The 17,188-nt window shown below is 42.0% G+C and overlaps 2 protein-coding genes and 1 pseudogene across 8 annotated transcripts in view; all 3 read right to left on the reverse strand.

Annotated features, from left to right (window-relative positions):
• Positions 1 to 1,369: 1,369 nt before the first annotated feature.
• On the reverse strand, positions 1,370 to 6,361 carry gfi1ab (growth factor independent 1A transcription repressor b). The gene is made up of 6 exons (XM_020080662.2): positions 6,091 to 6,361; positions 5,269 to 5,454; positions 4,135 to 4,535; positions 3,905 to 4,042; positions 3,624 to 3,789; positions 1,370 to 3,532 (listed from the first exon to the last, which is right to left on the reverse strand). The coding sequence occupies exons 1-6, from the start codon at positions 6,200 to 6,202 to the stop codon at positions 3,354 to 3,356; spliced, it is 1,182 nt and encodes a 393-aa protein (XP_019936221.2). The 5' UTR covers positions 6,203 to 6,361; the 3' UTR covers positions 1,370 to 3,353.
• Positions 6,362 to 8,392: 2,031 nt separating this feature from the next.
• evi5b (ecotropic viral integration site 5b) overlaps positions 8,393 to 17,188 on the reverse strand; it is a 35,569-nt gene continuing 26,773 nt past the window's right edge. For 6 of the 7 annotated variants that reach the window (XM_069522532.1, XM_020080655.2, XM_069522533.1 and 3 more), the window contains 2 exons: positions 13,590 to 13,685; positions 8,393 to 10,282 (listed from right to left, as the gene is read on the reverse strand). In XM_069522532.1, the coding sequence (XP_069378633.1) occupies positions 9,989 to 10,282; positions 13,590 to 13,685 (390 nt within the window). In that variant the 3' untranslated portion in view covers positions 8,393 to 9,988. Of the gene's footprint in view, positions 10,283 to 12,041; positions 12,067 to 13,589; positions 13,686 to 17,188 lie in introns of all 7 variants that reach the window. The other variant, XM_069522534.1, reaches the window with a different exon arrangement.
• LOC138407328 (U2 spliceosomal RNA) lies at positions 10,611 to 10,730 on the reverse strand (annotated as a pseudogene).

Below are 17,188 nucleotides of genomic sequence, written 5' to 3' on the forward strand. Positions count from 1 at the left end.
ATCTTAAATAAACTAATGATATTTCTTTAAGTTACTAAAGTGACAAACCTAAAATATCCTAATAATATCTTTGCTAATGCAGGTGAATCAATGACATTTTCCATTCATCTAATGGCAGTGGTCTGCATGCAACCCTGCCAGGATGCGTTGTTATTAGAGGAGCAGTTATTTCAGTTACAACACTGCTATACTGTGGTTAAATCAAGTGCTGGCATGCTGATTTTTTTTTAAGGTTGTTCTGAAAAAAAATGACCATAATGCACTGAAACGATATTATACTAAGATATTACAATTATTATTTTAATTTTAAAATCATTATTAATGGAGAAAATACTACATTTGTGAGTCCCTCTCCCATCTTGCCTGTGATTCGCAAGGCATTCTGGGAAATTATCATATCCCTCAGTTTGAAGTGTCGGTCTGAAAAATGGAGGACTGCACAGCCCAAACACTTGGCCCTACCCTTCCATCCCAAACAAGAATCAGGACACACTACGCCTACACATGAACGTGAAAAACGGAGAGGAAGGGCTAAGGGGTAGGGAGAAGGGGTGAAATGGGATTGGGCCTCAGTCATTGTCTTTGAGCTAATGTTAATGCACATTTATAAAATCACACACACCAACAACACACACACACACACACACACACAGACTCTGAATGCATCTGCACACTTGTCCACATCACATACACACATTTTTTGCTTTTGTATTGATATTAGTGTAGATTTTTGGTTTTTATTGGGCTGTACATGTTATTGTTAAATAGTTGGCTCTCATGGGTTGTCATGTTATTTTCTGCACATCTTTAACTTTATCTGATTTTGTGAATTTTAAATGATATGGTGGGGTTTCAGGCTCCCCCTGCACTGTTTATGATCATTTGCCTTTTTTTCATTTTTTTATCCGTGCTAAATAAAAATCCAAAACACAAAGAAATTCCTGTTACATGAGTGGCTCTGTTAAAGCTGCACTGCTTTTTTTCTTAACAGCTAATTTGGGAAAGTGGGGCTGTTGCCGATGACGTTTTTATTTCCGTTTAAAGAGAGTAAATGACGTGACTGACTCTGGGCCCTGTCAAGCCATTGTGCACTGCTCCAGTGAAGCTTTGCTGTAAATGAGCTTCCCTCTTCCTGTTCCCCGCCGTCACTTTATCCTGGGGTTTAAAATATTCAGTATTTTTGCAGGCCGGGATGTTGTACGATTTAGAGAGGAAGTGAGGCAGAGAAAATCCTTGTGAGTCAGTGATTTCAATCAATGTTGAGGGAAGAAAACTAACTGATTGTTTCTCTCTCGTTGGCATTACAGAAGAATTAAGAGGACACTTTAACTTTAGCATCAAAGTGATGGAGAAATACATTTCTCATGAGTTAATGTTGTCATGTTTATGGTTTATTGTCATCTGATACTGACTGAATGGAAGTCACATCCACACCTATTTGTATGTATATATATATATATATATATATATATATACTGTGTCCACAACAAGGACACCTATATTAATGTGTTTCTTTAATTTGCTGTAACTATATTTATTGACAGTATAGCAATAGCATTTCTTGTGACCTGATGGTTAAAAACTACACATTCTGATGTCCTGTAATCCACCCAAAGATTTCTGTTTTTAAATGAATATCTCATGACATTAAAGGCAAGTTCATTTGTAAAGCACATATTTGTTTTTACATAAAATATAAAAGGTGTCATGACAAATGTAAAAGCAAGATAAAACAAAAAATAAACATTTAAAAAGAAATTGAAAGCTTAACTTACAGAGAATGAAAAATGGATAGATACAATTAGAAATAAAAGAGTGAAAGTGCAGTGTAAGAATTAAAATTGGTTGATTTTCCAAACAGGAGGGTTTACAGCATTGATTTCAAAGAACTGAGATCCGTGGGAGCTTCTCCACAAATGTGAAGTGAAACTGATGCTGCTTCTTCATGTCTAGTTTTAACTGTGGCGACAGAGAGCAGGCCTGTTCCAGATAATGTAATGTAACAGGAGGTCAGAAATATATTTTGGCCCTAAACCATTCAGTGCTCTATAAACCAACAGCAGGATTTAATTCTTTGACAGACAGGGAGCCAAGTGTAAAGATCTCAGAACTGGACTGATGGAGTGATATGATCCAGTCAGGTCAAGTCGGCTTAAGATAAATACATGGACAAGTTTTCTTCAAATCCTGCTGAGACATAAATCCTTAAATCCTTGATATGTTCTTAAGGTGGTAGTAAGCTAACGTTGTAATGTGTTGGCTGTTAAAGTTCAGGTTTTGGATGACAACAATATTTCTGGCTTGGTTTTTAACTTCACAGGTTCAAGCTGAGTGCTGCAAAGAGGATCACAGCTGCTGTATGTGGAGCCTCTCTGCCAGTTTTCTGCCAAAAGTCGTTGCTGTTTTCTTTTCCTTTTTAAACAGCCATGAGGGTTTAAGTGTTTTGTTAACGATTAAATCAGCTCACACTGTTTAAGGTCCAAACACAGGGCTGCAGTGGGCAAAACAAACAGTTGCCTCTGGGCAGCCACAATCACAGCAGCAGGGCGGTGAAGTGTCCCGGCCCTTTGGTTTCCACACAAACACCATGAAAACAAAACACCTTACCACAGCTTGTAGATTTTTACTTTGTGGGTGGAAGATTAAATCTAAGCAAATTATGAATCAATTAATTCATATCATTAAACATTTAGATAATTGGACATTTAACAGTTTAAATTTGAAAAGAAAATCACACTTGCTGGGGCAAACTGTGATGCTTTTATTTTGTAAATGACCAATCATTTATTCTGAATGAAACTGTGCAAAAATGAAAATAAAATTAGAGATATATAAGGGCAGTAACCTTCCTGTTTATAAAATCCCACAGTGTGAGGAGGCTGTTTTGCCCGCATTTGTCCCAAGCGAGAAAAAAAAATCCCTCTGTGCTTTGGAGAAGCGCAGATTTCACCTCTCCTCTTCTTGTTGTCTTCATTAAGGTGTGGAGACTTAATGTGATTCCAATATCAAACACATCATACATTATGGGTTTTTATTCATCGTGTGACAGTCACAGCTTTTCTCTGGGCCTGGCAGCAGCCTGAAGTTTAGTGTTGCTTATGTCTTCACACTAAAAACCCCTGTTTGTTTATTTGATGTTTTCTTTGATATAATAAATAGAAAAAAAATATTAAATATATTCTCATTGTAATTTTCACATTTAAGGATTTTAATAAAGGATCATGGTGATCCTTAATCCAAGCAATGTCCTCAAACAGAGCCATTTGGGATTTAAATGTCTTTGCGTAAAATGTCTCTCTGCGTAAAATGTCTTTCTGTGTGTTGTCAGACCATGACAGGACAAAGTGTCTCCTTCACTTCAGTCCGTGCTGCGTCTCCTTGTGTCTCCTCAGGTCCACCTTCCTCTGGAAACCTTTGCCGCACAGGTCGCAGCCGAACGGTTTGTAGCCCGTGTGTTTCCTGCTGTGCGTAATGAGGTTGGAGCTCTGGCTGAACGCTTTCCCACACACCTGACATTTGTGCGGCTTCTCGCCTGAGTAGAGAACACACACGAACACACACACAGTTAGTAAACTTCTCACTTCTTTCAGATTTTTTTACGGATTAGTTTTTCTTCCACTCACCTGTGTGGATGAACGTGTGCTTCTTCATGTCGGACTTCTGGTGGAACCTCTTGCCGCAGTACTGACACGGGTACGGCCGCGTGTCGGTGTGGATGAGCAGGTGCGTGGACAGAGTGGACGACCTCTTAAAGCTCTTGCCGCAGATTTTACAGTCGAAGCTTCTCTCCTGATAAAAGTAAAGTTAGAAACATGATGCGAGATTTGAAACGTGATACCGACGCAGCGACCTTCCTGACAGGAAGAAGAGAGATCAAATGTGGGCGCAGAGGGTGGGTGGCTACCTGAGAATGCACGGCTTTGTGCTGCTCCAGGCTCACTGCGTGCCCGAAGGTTTTGCCGCACAGTTCGCACGCAAACGGTCTGGTGCCGCTGTGCGACCTCCGGACGTGGACTTCTAGACCGTGCGGAGTGGAAAACACCTGGAGGACAAAAAAGTTAAAGGATCGTTTTATTTGCTGCTTTATTGGATACGCAACACAGTGCAGCGCAACCCGGGCCGCCCCATGCTCACCTTACTGCACTTGACGCACTTGTAGGCACCGTTCAGGATGAGGCTGGGACACAGCAGCTCAGACGGGGGCTTGGCACCGTGCGCTTTTCCGTGTAAGCCTCCGTCAGGAAACAGCAGCGCGGCGGCTGCGGCAGCGGCGGCGGCGTGTCTCCTGTATTCCCCGTACGACTCCTCACCCAGGACCCGCTCCGAGTACAGCCCCGAGTGCGCACCCGGATCCCCGTAGAAGGCAATCGCCGCCGCGCCCCTGTCCAACTCCAGGCCGGGTCGGTGGTGGGGATTCTGCTGCATCAAGGGCCTCAGCCCGGGCCCCTGGTAGCTGCTCCAGGCGTACGGCCGGAAAGGCACGGTGAAGGGCTGGGTCTCGTCCACAAGGGGGGACAGAGATTTGTCCGAGTCCACTGAAAAGGGAAGGATGGAGGGGACAGGGGGGTCGGGGTGAGCATTAAAATTGAATGAAAGCATTGACATGGCTAAAGGGAGGGGGCCATTTCCAGGGCCCCACAGGACGAGGCTGATGTGCGCGATGTCATACAATGTCCTCTCCCAGAATCCCCAGGTGAGGGTTGAAGAAACCAAGGAACAGCACATGATTAATAGAGGAGATGTGCAGACCAGTGAGCACCGGGACATTTGACTGAACGTTTTATATATAAACAAGTGGACTGCTGTGATATTACATAAGCAATTGGTTCATTAGTTATAGAGGGGCAACATCTATAGGTAAACTGTGTACAGTCATCTCACCCATATATTCTGTTGTATTATTCTCACAGAAGTATTATCATGCAATGGTTAATGTGCAATCAATTCAACATCTCACACTGCACATATAGTTTCCCAGTTTAATACAGTGTATTCTTCATATTTGTATTATCCTTGTAATATTGCAAATGTCTCCATTGTGGGATTAATAAAGGATTATAAGATAATATTATTTATCATATTTATATGCAAAAAATAATAATATTCTTAATCTTATTAATCCAAAGATAATAGCAGAATAATAATAATAACAACAGAATAACAGTATTCTTGCATGGACCTTCAGAACTAACATAGAGAGATGATCGCCTTGTTTCTCTGCTGCAGGCTGCATCAGTGCAGCAGGGTAGCAGTGCTGTGTGTCGGTACCTGGCGATGCAGAGGGAGACGGGGGCCTCCAGAAGTCTTCGTAGTCCGGGGAGGGACCGCACAGACTGCCGGAGCAGCTCAGCGGGGACTTGGGGCAGAAGTCGGCGGCGTCGGCCAGGGGGGAGTCCGGAGAGAGCCCGTAACTGTCCACCGTCATGTCGGCGTCACCGGGGAGTTTATCCGCCTCTGAGAAGACCCACAGCGGAGAGTCAGGCACGGAAGTAAAGCCATGTTTTTATTTTATTTAACTCTGTTTAAAAATGCATTCATATAATGGCATCAACGTGAAAATTATCGCTCGAAACCAATGAGCTCATTCGATGTGGAAAATGACGCAAAGGTTAATCATCAACTTATATTTAGAAATAACCTATAATCAGAAATAACCTGTAATTAGATCATAGAAAAACGACGGTGATCAAATAGAAAATAAGAAATATGAACAATGATTACGTTTTTTCGTTTGTAGAAAATCTCTGTGCCAACTATGTAAACACGAGTTTTCCATCTTCATTTTGTTCAGTAAAATAATTAGATATTCGACAATTTTAAGAAAATATATTTATTTAACAGCCTATATAAGGCCTGTATAAAAAACTGTCATCGAGCGCTTGATAAAAACAGACAATTTACCATTTATGAATAAACTGAAGCTTTCCACTCCTGCGAGATTCTAAATAAACTTTTCACCTTAATAATTATCCTGTAAAATATTTGCAATTGTTTTTTTTTTTTTAAATAAAAACGTATTTTCGTCATAACAAATGTTAAAATAAAATAACTTTTAGGATGACTTGAAGGCAGACACGACAGTGCACATACCTGAGCATATATGCGCCAGGATGGAGTCCAGCCTGCTGTAGTCGTCCTCTAAGGAGCGGGGCTGGTGGTAACTGTGCGCCCTCTTACTCTTCACCAAGAAGGAGCGAGGCATCTCTGCTGTGACTGATGTGATGATGAGGTTCCAGCCGCAGAGAGGACTCCCGTCACTGCGCCCGCCGCTGCTCGCTCTCAACTCTGCTCACACTTGATCTGGTCTCCGCTGCTGCTGCTGCCGGGGGTATGTGTGCGGGGGGGGGGGCCGGAGTGTTTTGAACCGTTCAACCTGACGCACGGAGCATGCGCCTGCAGCCACGCCCCTCCCCGTGCGCCAGGTGTTGCCCGGGCAGACAGGTGCCCCCCCCCCCATCTATACCATAGTGTTGTTTACAGGTGACAGGAAAACAGTTTGCAACGGGGGCGACTTCACCCCCTCCCCCCTCCCCCCCCCTTCCAGCCCCTAAAAGCAGGTCCACTCATTTCAGGAGCGGATTTGAAACCTCGCAGGCCTGTGACGTGGCACAGCGCCCTCTGCTCTGCTTTGGTTTCAAGAATCTCTAAATAAAGACAATAAGTGTGAATGTAAGGGACTTTTTCTTCCTGCAGTGTTTATCCCACCCCCTGCCCCGCATCAGACTCGTGTCTGCAGAGGAGCCTGTGGCAATCAGGAGAAGTGATACACGCTCTTTTTTATCAGTGCTTTGCTCAATCTTTGGAGAGGGGGCAGGGGGAGAGGAAACGCGGAGGCGCACCCCGGGGGGTCTCACTGAGGTCCTGCACTCAGCACATAGTGCAATGTATCTTCTTCTTAATAAAGATGAGACATTTTCCCATGCAAGCACAAAAAATAGTTGCAATTCTTTGGCAACAATGACGAGAAATGCTCATCGTGATATCCAGGGGTCAACGCATGACAACGTTTGGAGTCAAGCTGCTCAGTGAGCCCGCGCACACTCAGTCATTAAGTGACAGACACTCGCCGTTAGACGCCCGCGGGTATTATACTCAGAAGGAAGAAGCCGGTCACAGAGACAGGCCGCTCTCTGTGCGCTCGGAACGCACATTACCCAGGATGTTGAGTTTCATTACGCACGGAACAAAGAAATAAAGGGTCGAGCCGTGCGTCCTGGTGCCTTTTACCCCTGCAGGTGCTATACATGAGCCCCCAGGTAACAGTGATGGAGTGACTGCTATAATGATCAATCAGTATTCAGAAATTAAGTATTCACCTGGATTTTAAGATTCTAGGTTTTCGTATCAGTGGATCGAGAACAGGAAATCAAAGCGCCACATGTCCCGGCTCGATTAGACGCAGCACGGCCGCTGCATCCGGACAACGTGTCGGTGAAGATATGAAGCCAGAGCCGACAAAAGTGGAGGGTGCAGCGACAGGCCCCGAGCTGCTGCTGCTGCTGCTGCCTGGAGGAGGAGAGCGATGGGCCGACACAGTGTGGCCTCTGTGCGTAATAAATAACTGTCATCCTGCCGCGAAGGTAAAGAGTTCAGTACAAAACAATGTTAATAATCATAAAATAATCATACAATTATAATCATAATCATAATTCAAGTAGTAGTTGTGCAGAAACCAAATACTGTTTGTTTTTATCATGTGTGTTGAACAGCTTAAATTAATTTATTTAAATACTTTGCATATGCAAATGAATAATTTCAATTTTGCTTTCAAGATAATTTTTACAATTTTTTTTTATTTTACAATTTTTCTAAACCTCCTTGTATGTGAAAACACTAAATGATTCAACTCCTCCCACATTTGTTCTTAAATTATTTAATGCGTTTGCACATTTTTTAAAACTGTAACAGTAACATGCAGTCGTGCTTAAATGTTGAGGACTTTGTTTGAAATCATCACATCAAATCTCACGTCCAATTCACTGGTACAAGGATAAAATGTTGAGGTTTTTCTAAGCAGCTTGTCAACATTTGACTTAACTGTAACTGACTTTCACTTCATGCACAATCAATCACTGCAATTTTAAAATATAACACCACAGTATACTGGCCATCACAACCTGGCTGTCCTAGTTAATCATCAGTAGTTATAATACAAACCTGGTTAATCTTTTAGTGGGTAAGTGCCCGACGAGGACTGTGCATTTAAAATGTGGTTTTCTGCATGAAATGATTAGAAGATGAGGCTGAGTTCTGAAAACCGCGAGAAATCACTTCCTGAGACAATCTGAACAGAGGAAGACAGAGCAGAGAGCAAATGTCCCACACAAACTACTGACGCCTGCTCACACACTCAGGTTACAGCTCTCAACATGAAAACACATCAGGCCACGGCTTAGTCAAACATTTTATTATGAACTCGTCTCTCGCTCGCACTCACATGCATAAACACACACACATACAACAATCTCATGTAAGTCTCCAGAGTGCGCCGACTTCTCCATAGTGTTGCCCCATGTGTTCTTACTGCAGAGTCAAAAGTGCCATAAAGTGTTCCGGTCCCTCAGATGACGCAGGGTAACTTGACCGTCAGAGGAACGTGATTCTCACCAACCCATCGCCACAGTCTCAGACTCACAGGAGTGAGTGTTCCACGAGGACATTCAGAGAAATTCAGGGTCATACACATGCAGGTCTTTGAAAGTGGAGTAGAATTGACCCGTGGATGACAACAGTCAGGTACAACTCCTGATTAATCTCCAGATTGTGTTATAGAGTGTCTCCCATTTCGAGTTCCCTTACACCATTTCTTTGCAAATTTGTGACACAGAAAAAAAAAACATGAAAGACATTACTTGTGTGACACGTCAGGTGATGTGCTCTTTTCTGCTTAGTGCGGGGGCTCATTCTGAAAGTACAGTTGCAATGCTTTCAGAGAACTCGGTTTAATAGCAACAGTCATTAGGAAATGAATCTGTCCTCTTATGTTTTTTTATGATCAGCAAGTCGAGTGAGGTCACTTATTCTTTTTCTCTGTCCCTTTTTTTCTGAGTTGTACAATATATTCTAAAAGTCAGATATGCAATAGATACATATGTTCAAGTTCAAAAGGTATTGAAAACAAAAAACAACAACCATGGTACACATTTACATATCTACATGTATGCAGATGACACACTGAGCTTGTGATACACCAGCTTCTAGTGAAAGGCATGCGGTGTGTGCCAAGGCCTGAACAGTCATCGTTACCCTCAGGTCGACTCTGGAGGACACAGGTTTGATACCAGGCTCTGACCAAGTTCATACAGACAATAGATACGCATATATTTTATATGTGAAGAGTGGGATCCAAACAAATCTGAAACCACTGTCTCATTCATTCCATTAGGAGCGTGGTCTCAGACTTTGATGTCTGACTTAATGAATGTACAAACACACACTCACACACAATCCTGCCTCTGCATGACGGACACTTAGTAGTAACGGCATTGATACATTTTTGATGTTCATTTATAAAATGCTTTAAAAGTATAAAAATACATTGGATGAAGTGTGTAGTGGAGCATAAAATGTTTTTATTGCACAGTCTCTCTCTCTGTGTTGTACCGACAGTCAAAAGTGAGGGGGTGTTAGGGGTGGGTGACAGACAGACAGACAGACAGACCCCCCCACCCGTCTGATTTCCATGTCCCACTCGAGTTTCATACGTTCAACTTTATTTCATCCTCCAGGTTGATGATCTGCCGGCAGTCAGGTGTTTGCTGCCCTCAAGAAGTTAACAAAAACTACAACAAAAGGAGGTAAATGAAGAAAAACTAAATCCATTTGTGTGATTCTCATGATATGAAATGATGATGCATTTCCTCTCTGAAATTCAGAACTCCACATCCAGACTTGTCCTCTGAGGCAGCTGTTGAAACCCCCCTCCCCAGCTCCTCCTGGGTGGGTGCTGACAGCCCATGTCCCGACTCTGGCAGCCAAAGGGTGTTCGTCACACGCTGGTGGACTTGTGGCTGCCGCTCGGAGGCACAGAGAGCCGCAGGGCCTCCCCGTCCTCCTCCTCCTCCTCCTCCTCGTCCTCCTCGCTGTCGGTGTCCCCGAGGTTGGGGAGCAGTTTGATGCGGCCACTGCTCCGCTGCTGGGACACCTGGAGGTTGGGTGCCTTGACTCCATCTTCATCTGAAGACTGGTAAGACTCGTTGTCCCCGACATAGTGACTGACAATGTGGATGCCATCAAAACTGGGCTGATTGGCCAAACCCCTCTTTCCTTTCAAGCAGCAGATCTGTGGGAGGAAGGACGGAGAGTGTTAGGAGCAATGCAAAAGAGACTTATAGTCAGTCAACAGACACACGTATGTTGTGAACAAACTATACAAGACAATACATTCAAATGTGTGACAGTCAGTGATACTGAATTTGTATCACTGACACAAACTGAATAGGGTGTTGTTCATAAATCAGACATGCAGGCAGCAATTCATTTAAAAACCACAGGGAAATAATGAGCTGAGTCCCAGTTCCATACACCATAACAATAGCATACAGTCTACTTCTTCGTTGTTTATTTTGTTGGTGGTAACCAACGTCAAGGTGCATTACCGCCATCTACTGTGCTAGTGCACCGTTCCTGGAGGTACTGCAATACCAGCTCGACGTGTGGAATGGACAGGAGCAAGCCCCTGTTCCATTTCTCGGTTCCAAAAATATATTTAATGCATCAACAAAAAGTATACAGTCTTATATTTCTCATTTTTATTGTTTAATATTTTTATACACATAATAAAAGGCATCTTATAATAAAGTATTTGTATCCAATTAGCTTGAATGTTTTTCCTCAGCTGTGAATTAAGACTTTGCACACCAAGTGCATATTTTTCAAATGCTTTTTTAAAATGTATCATCCAATAAAAATCCTCTCACCCAGAAACCTTACACACTGCGTCCGATGCATTTCATTATTTTATTAGTTCCAAAAATTTGCAGTAGGAGATAAAATGGAGTCGAGCAGTGACAATGATTTTGTGTCCTCTCACTTTTTGAAAAACGAAAAAATTGGGTCCATCCAATCCCAAACAGCAGCTGACAGGATGTCTACAGTTGAGAAAAAACGCACACATGCACGCACTCTCTTGCTCGCTCGCTCGCTCGCACACACACACCTTTCTGTAACAAGGTTGACAGAGGCGAAAAAAGGCAGGAAACTACGGACTTGGTGTGCAAAGACCTTTACTCTGTGTGTTCATGCTGACATCTCTGGTGCTTATGCTTTATTTTGTCACAACTCCAGTGTGAATGCACTTCATATTATAAACGTACATCAGTAATATGGATTTGGGACAAAGCTGTTAATAATTTCCTCTTCATTGGTTGGCTTTGTCTGGGAGACAGTCCTGAATGTGTCTTATGAAACGGTTTAGGGAAGTGGTTGTGCTCTGTTTATCAAAGGTGGAAAGTTGACCCGATGTTTATTAAACTAACTAAGATTGTCTTCTTTCACAAGGTATTTTTGGTCTAAAAAATAATAAAATATGTATGTCTTTATGTGGTTTGTCCAAATCATTTTCAAGTACATTGTCTACTTTGCATTTTGTGGCTGGTGGGTGAAATCACACTTTAAAATGACTGAACTGCAGTTGCTGTGGGTGTTTTTTGTTTCTCCACTGCGGAGAAATGTGATCATTATTCTCGCACTCACAGACAAACTTTCACAAACCGTGGAAAGATTTGAGCTGTGTATTCATACAAGCTTTGCAAATCACATCAAAAAGCTTCAGCACGTGTAAGGTGGGACTTTGGGTTAACCTCTTCACCACTCATTCCAAACAGAGCTCACCACCCTCGCTACGAATGAGACAAAAAGTTGAGGGCTGCAGTGGGGGCTACATATCAATGTGGTTAAGGGCCAAAACAAGGGCACATGGCACATCTGTACCAACTCACCTGACGGGGCCTGCCATGCAACAGACAGACATGTAGGAAGAGATGCATTCAGAGGCCAGTTCAGAGCACAGTACACAGAATAACAAAAAGAAGCCTGTTTACCTGCACCTGTCTACACTTCCTGCTGCTGCCATGCAAAAAAAAAGGAAATCATGACGTGATCAACATCTGTCTGACAGCAGTAAAAATTTTCCAGCAATATAACACAGGTTTTAATGCAGACTGTGAGGGAGGAGGGCGGTGGTACTCTCAACTTTCATGTTTGCTCACCGAAAAACACTTGAGGTAGCACTTAGCATGATTCATAGAAGGCCACTTAACCCTTGACAGCCACAAAGCAAAACCATGTGAGAGGGGAAATGACAGCTCTGCCTTTATAAAGTGTTCTCAATCTCAATTCAACCACAGTTCCCAAACACTTGTGGTCAAGTGTTTTTATTCTGGCTTGTTTTGAGTGAAGCTGATCAATGTTATAATGTGATATTGTTCCTGTAAAAAAAAGATCTGCTGATTGTATTATTTAAAAACCGGATAACAAAGAAGCATCAGCTTCTCAGCCATCAATGAGTGGAATGTGCTTATTAGAGGACAGATGTTCAACCAATGACACCAGATGTTCTGAAGTGGAGATTCACTGCTCTGATGTCAGTTGAGTTCATCAGTAATCTTTCAGTCGACAATAAGAAAAGTTGGTTTGGAAGAACAGAGCTTTAACATTACCTATTGTCAGATTCATTTTATAGGATTTAATATGTATTATTTATACATACAGTATATCTCAGAGCACTTTTCCATTCACTTGACTGTCGATTGTTGATATCTAAATGCCTCTGATTCGTTATGACGTTATTATTGTGATATTTTCCACAACCATAATACTAACGATTATTATTATTGTTCATTAGTTTCTTTTCAGGGAGTGGTCCCTGGGAGCTGAGGTGTGTTGATCGATGGGCAAACTGAGGGACCACTTTAAGGAGGGGTCACCTTACTCCTCCTGTGTGCAACAGAATTCGACTGCCATCCCTCTAATAAACCAACCCCCCAAGAGTTTAAGGTCATGTCCACACTACTGTGTTTTGGTGTTAAATCACATCACTGCTGCTCTGTTTACACCTGCCGTCCAGAGTTTTCCAGCCTCTAAAACTGAGAAGTTTGGAAATGCTAAGTTCAAAGCTCAATTTTAGTCACAAGATCCAAAAACCAAACACAAATCATAATATACATAATTGGAAACAAGTGTGGCAAAAAGGACAGCATATATAACATCTTATAAACACAATTTAAAAGAAAAGTAATCACATTTGAGCTCAAATTGTAGTTGTACACTTTGTTATGTATCTTAGCTCCACGCTGTGACAAACCTGCTGAACGCCACTTGTAGTAACATCTGTACACACTATCTGTGAGGGTATTTACAAGAGGTGTGCCTTGTGAGCTCCACACAGGAAGTCTCTGGGTGTAGTTAACACTTCTACTAATCTGTTTGCTTCAAAGCAAAACCATATCTGAGGGAATGTTGTCGGTCTTGTGAAACTCTACATCAAAGAAACGGCAACAACAAAATCTGAATCTCCACAAGATAAAAACTCTGCTGTCCTGATTAGTACTGATTGTGATGCTTCTTTTTGATACATGTTTTCTTCTCACCTCATGTTTTAGTTCAGATATCTGGTCTTTGAGGTCACGGATGTACTGGCTCGAGTCTGTGTGGTTCAGATGGACTTGGACCTTCCCTTCTTCTTTCTGTTGGCAGAGAAGATATCGGGTTAAAAAAAAGAAGCACAGTAGAACAGGTGGAGGGAGGTGAAGACATATTTCAGCATCATGCAAACCCATCGGCAGAGACAAAAGTGGCTACACTGGAGACTAAACGTCCAACGCAGCAGCAGAACAAATTTCACTTATTGAATACCCATTGATATGAGCAGTTGTGAGCTACTGCACGTTCAGGATTCACAGACCAGAGCTCCACAGCTAAAAAAGCAGGATGATGGCGTACACTGCGAGTGTGGCGGGGGAGCAAAATGACAGATGTCAGAGGAAACACAAGACAGTGTAATTTGTACTTGATTTCCTCCTGGGGCCCTGGGGATGAGGCAGCTTGTTAGCTGTAACAGTTAAAACAGCCCATGTGATGTTTACTCTCCTCACTGAAGACATCTGCAGACTTTAGAGACAAACACATGCACACACGTTCAAACCTCAATCACACCCTTGAACCTGACACTTTTCTGGTCTCACAATGAGACCAGAAAAGGACGCTCGGTGGAGTTCAAACCACAAGACCAAAAAGGGAAGACTGCACACAGCACGGGTGGGGCGTCAGAGACAGAGTCTTCTCTGGTCCGACCCCCAAAAATACAGATAGGGTTTGTGATTCCTGTGGTAAGGTGCAGTTGAGTTTTGTGGATCCCAGTAGGCCCTTTTTTCACAAGAGGTCGAAACAAGTGAGATTATTCCAAGAATCGGTTGTTTTTGAGGTTTTGTTGTTCCAAAACATTGCAACGATAAGAGACCAGGCAGTTAATAAGACTTCCTCATGCTCAGCTGTGTGAATCAGCAGGTGTCAGACTGTGTAACCGGGGACGTGAACGTTTCTTCAGCCTCAGTCTGTTGAACTTTGTTTGTGAGAGTGCAATTAAAGACCATTGGCATATTTTGACTCAAAAACAGCCATTCAAAAAAATCATTGTGTGATATACAAAAGTCCCAACAAGTCCCAAAGTGCACAACATGCTGGTCAGTGCAGATCTTTCCCCTCTGTGACACTCACATATTCTTATTTCGATTCCCTCTGGAAATTAATAATTGCATGTTCCACAGCCAATGTCATCTCTTGGTTAAAATGTCTATGTAGACATAGGTAAAACCACCAGATCTTCAAAAACTCACAGTGCAGAACACCTTAGTAACATCATAAACAAGATAACATCCAGCCTAGTGGCTGTACAATTTTCTAAGGCAAAACACAACACCTCTACACTTAGGCTTCATCCAGACTACCATGTTTTAGTTTAAACAGTTTTCAAACAACATTTTTGGCTCATTATCAATTTTAATCCCTGTCGATACTAACACACCTGAAAACACATCATGTGACCCCTCATGTCCACTGGGTTTGTGGGTCCCGTTGAACACAGGAATAATAGCTCATTTTCAATGCATCGAAACAGTATCATTTTAAAATGGAGAGTTTAAAAACAGCTGTTAGCAAAGATAACAGGGTCACCAATGCTGGTAATTGAGGATCCATGTTGCATTTTACACTGGTGTATAGGAGCCTGACGAATCAGTAAAGGCTTCAGTGTGACAGAAAAGACCAAATCAGCAAGCGGTTGGATTGTTTCCAAACATCCCTGTTTTCTGCCAATGCAGATCTGGAGTATTTAAACTAAAGTGGGGCAAGCAGCATTACCAATTTCTCCATTGTAGGTATCAAACTCTTAAACTACCACACAGAGGGGAAGATAATAACTCCATGTTTTTAAAACATGAACCTATTCGGATATACAAAATGGGAATTCTAGCCCCAAAAGTTTTAAATGAAGACTTTGATATTACACCATTCCTGTGATTTTACTTCCTTCATATGATTCCTGTATATACTGAGTCCTGTATGTACTCTATAACGTGGGAGAACACCTCTATAACGACAGATTTAACTGATTTTTAATCCTTATCTTCAAAACACACACTCTGGACAATTTGACCAGAACGTAAAACCACACACTTGCCGTTTATAGGAAAAGATTACAGAGAATTGAAATTTCACAATAACTTGTGATATCTTCTTCATCACTTTTTTTTATCACTTTTTTTTATGACAGTTGGCAAATGACTCTTAGGTGCATTACCACCACCTGCTGAACTGAAGTGCGGAACACTTGTGTGATTGAATGTGACTTCTGATGAAAAACAACCATGGGGGAGGAACGATGTCATGTGCCCATGAAGAGCAGAAGAAGTTCATTTTAACAGCTTGTGCAGCTTCAGTCAGCACATTCAAAGTCCTACAACACTTTGTGCATCTCCACTGTTGTGGCAGTGATGTATGCTTTACCCTGAAGGTGTGAAGGATGTGTGAAAAGTCACTGCCGCAGTGTTAAATGATGATTTAAAGTGCAAAAGACATCTATAGCTTCACTCAAGTGCTTTGAATTATTACTCACTGATTTTTAAAAATGTAATTACTTACAACAAGATGCACACTCAGACTCAGACAAAGCCAATCTGATCCCACAACGACCTCTGATCTCTCACATTAAACCCGAGCTGCAAGTTGTCACAACCAACATGTGTCACCTTTGAAGAAGAAACCAAAAAACTGATTTTCTTCCTCTTTTGTGACTGAGGTAAAAAAAATATTACCCACAACTTACAGAGCAGAGAATAAAATCACAGACCCAGAAACAAATCATCATGATTTCAGCTCAGAAGGAAATATACCATACCAAACCCGTAAGAAGGCTGTACAACACTGTTCCTAAATGCAGTTTATAAAATACAGGAAAGTAAGGTGCATTTTACGACACACTTGACAGAGTTTATGATGCAGAGTCTGAAAGGTATGGAGGCGGTGGTGGTGAAGTTTTGGTGTTGTATGTTTTTGCTCGATCACTTAGTAACAAAACCTCAGACCACACTGTGTGACTGTGTATGTCTGTGAAGGGGAAGAGGGGGAGGTTATTTTGTAGGTGTCATACTTATAAATAGTCTGGGCCTACAGTTTAGACTATCTGGAAAGAAAGACCTTAAACTCAGGTACGTTTATGAGGCCACTCCACTTGCCCAAAGTCACAACTGTTTCCATCAGAGCTGTCCTTCTGACCCATAAGTACTAAGCTGTGATTATCACATGCACTTTACTATTGTTACACAAAATAAACTTCTTTCTGAGTACAACTACAAAATATGTCATCTCAATACAACAAAAAATAAAAATGTATTTATAAAACAAATGTTATCCAACCTGCTCAGAACTACAGGCACTGATACATCTCAGATTCATAACCCATTTTACGATCCTGCAGAAAAAGCAATCACTGTGAAATATGCAGAGTTAAGTGTTTACCCTCATGGCATCATTGAAACAATAATGATTCAATGATTTATCTTCTTTAGTCTGTACAAAATCATCATCTGCCTACTGCCACACTCACTCTTCATTATGTAGCTTTACTTTAGAATAGTCTGAATAGAATAATCTAGAATAATCTGTTATCGGTCATTACTGTTGAGTGTTGGCC

The sequence above is a fragment of the Paralichthys olivaceus genome, chromosome 3 (assembly GCF_024713975.1).
Source record: "Paralichthys olivaceus isolate ysfri-2021 chromosome 3, ASM2471397v2, whole genome shotgun sequence".
NCBI classification, from domain to species: Eukaryota; Metazoa; Chordata; class Actinopteri; order Pleuronectiformes; family Paralichthyidae; genus Paralichthys; species Paralichthys olivaceus.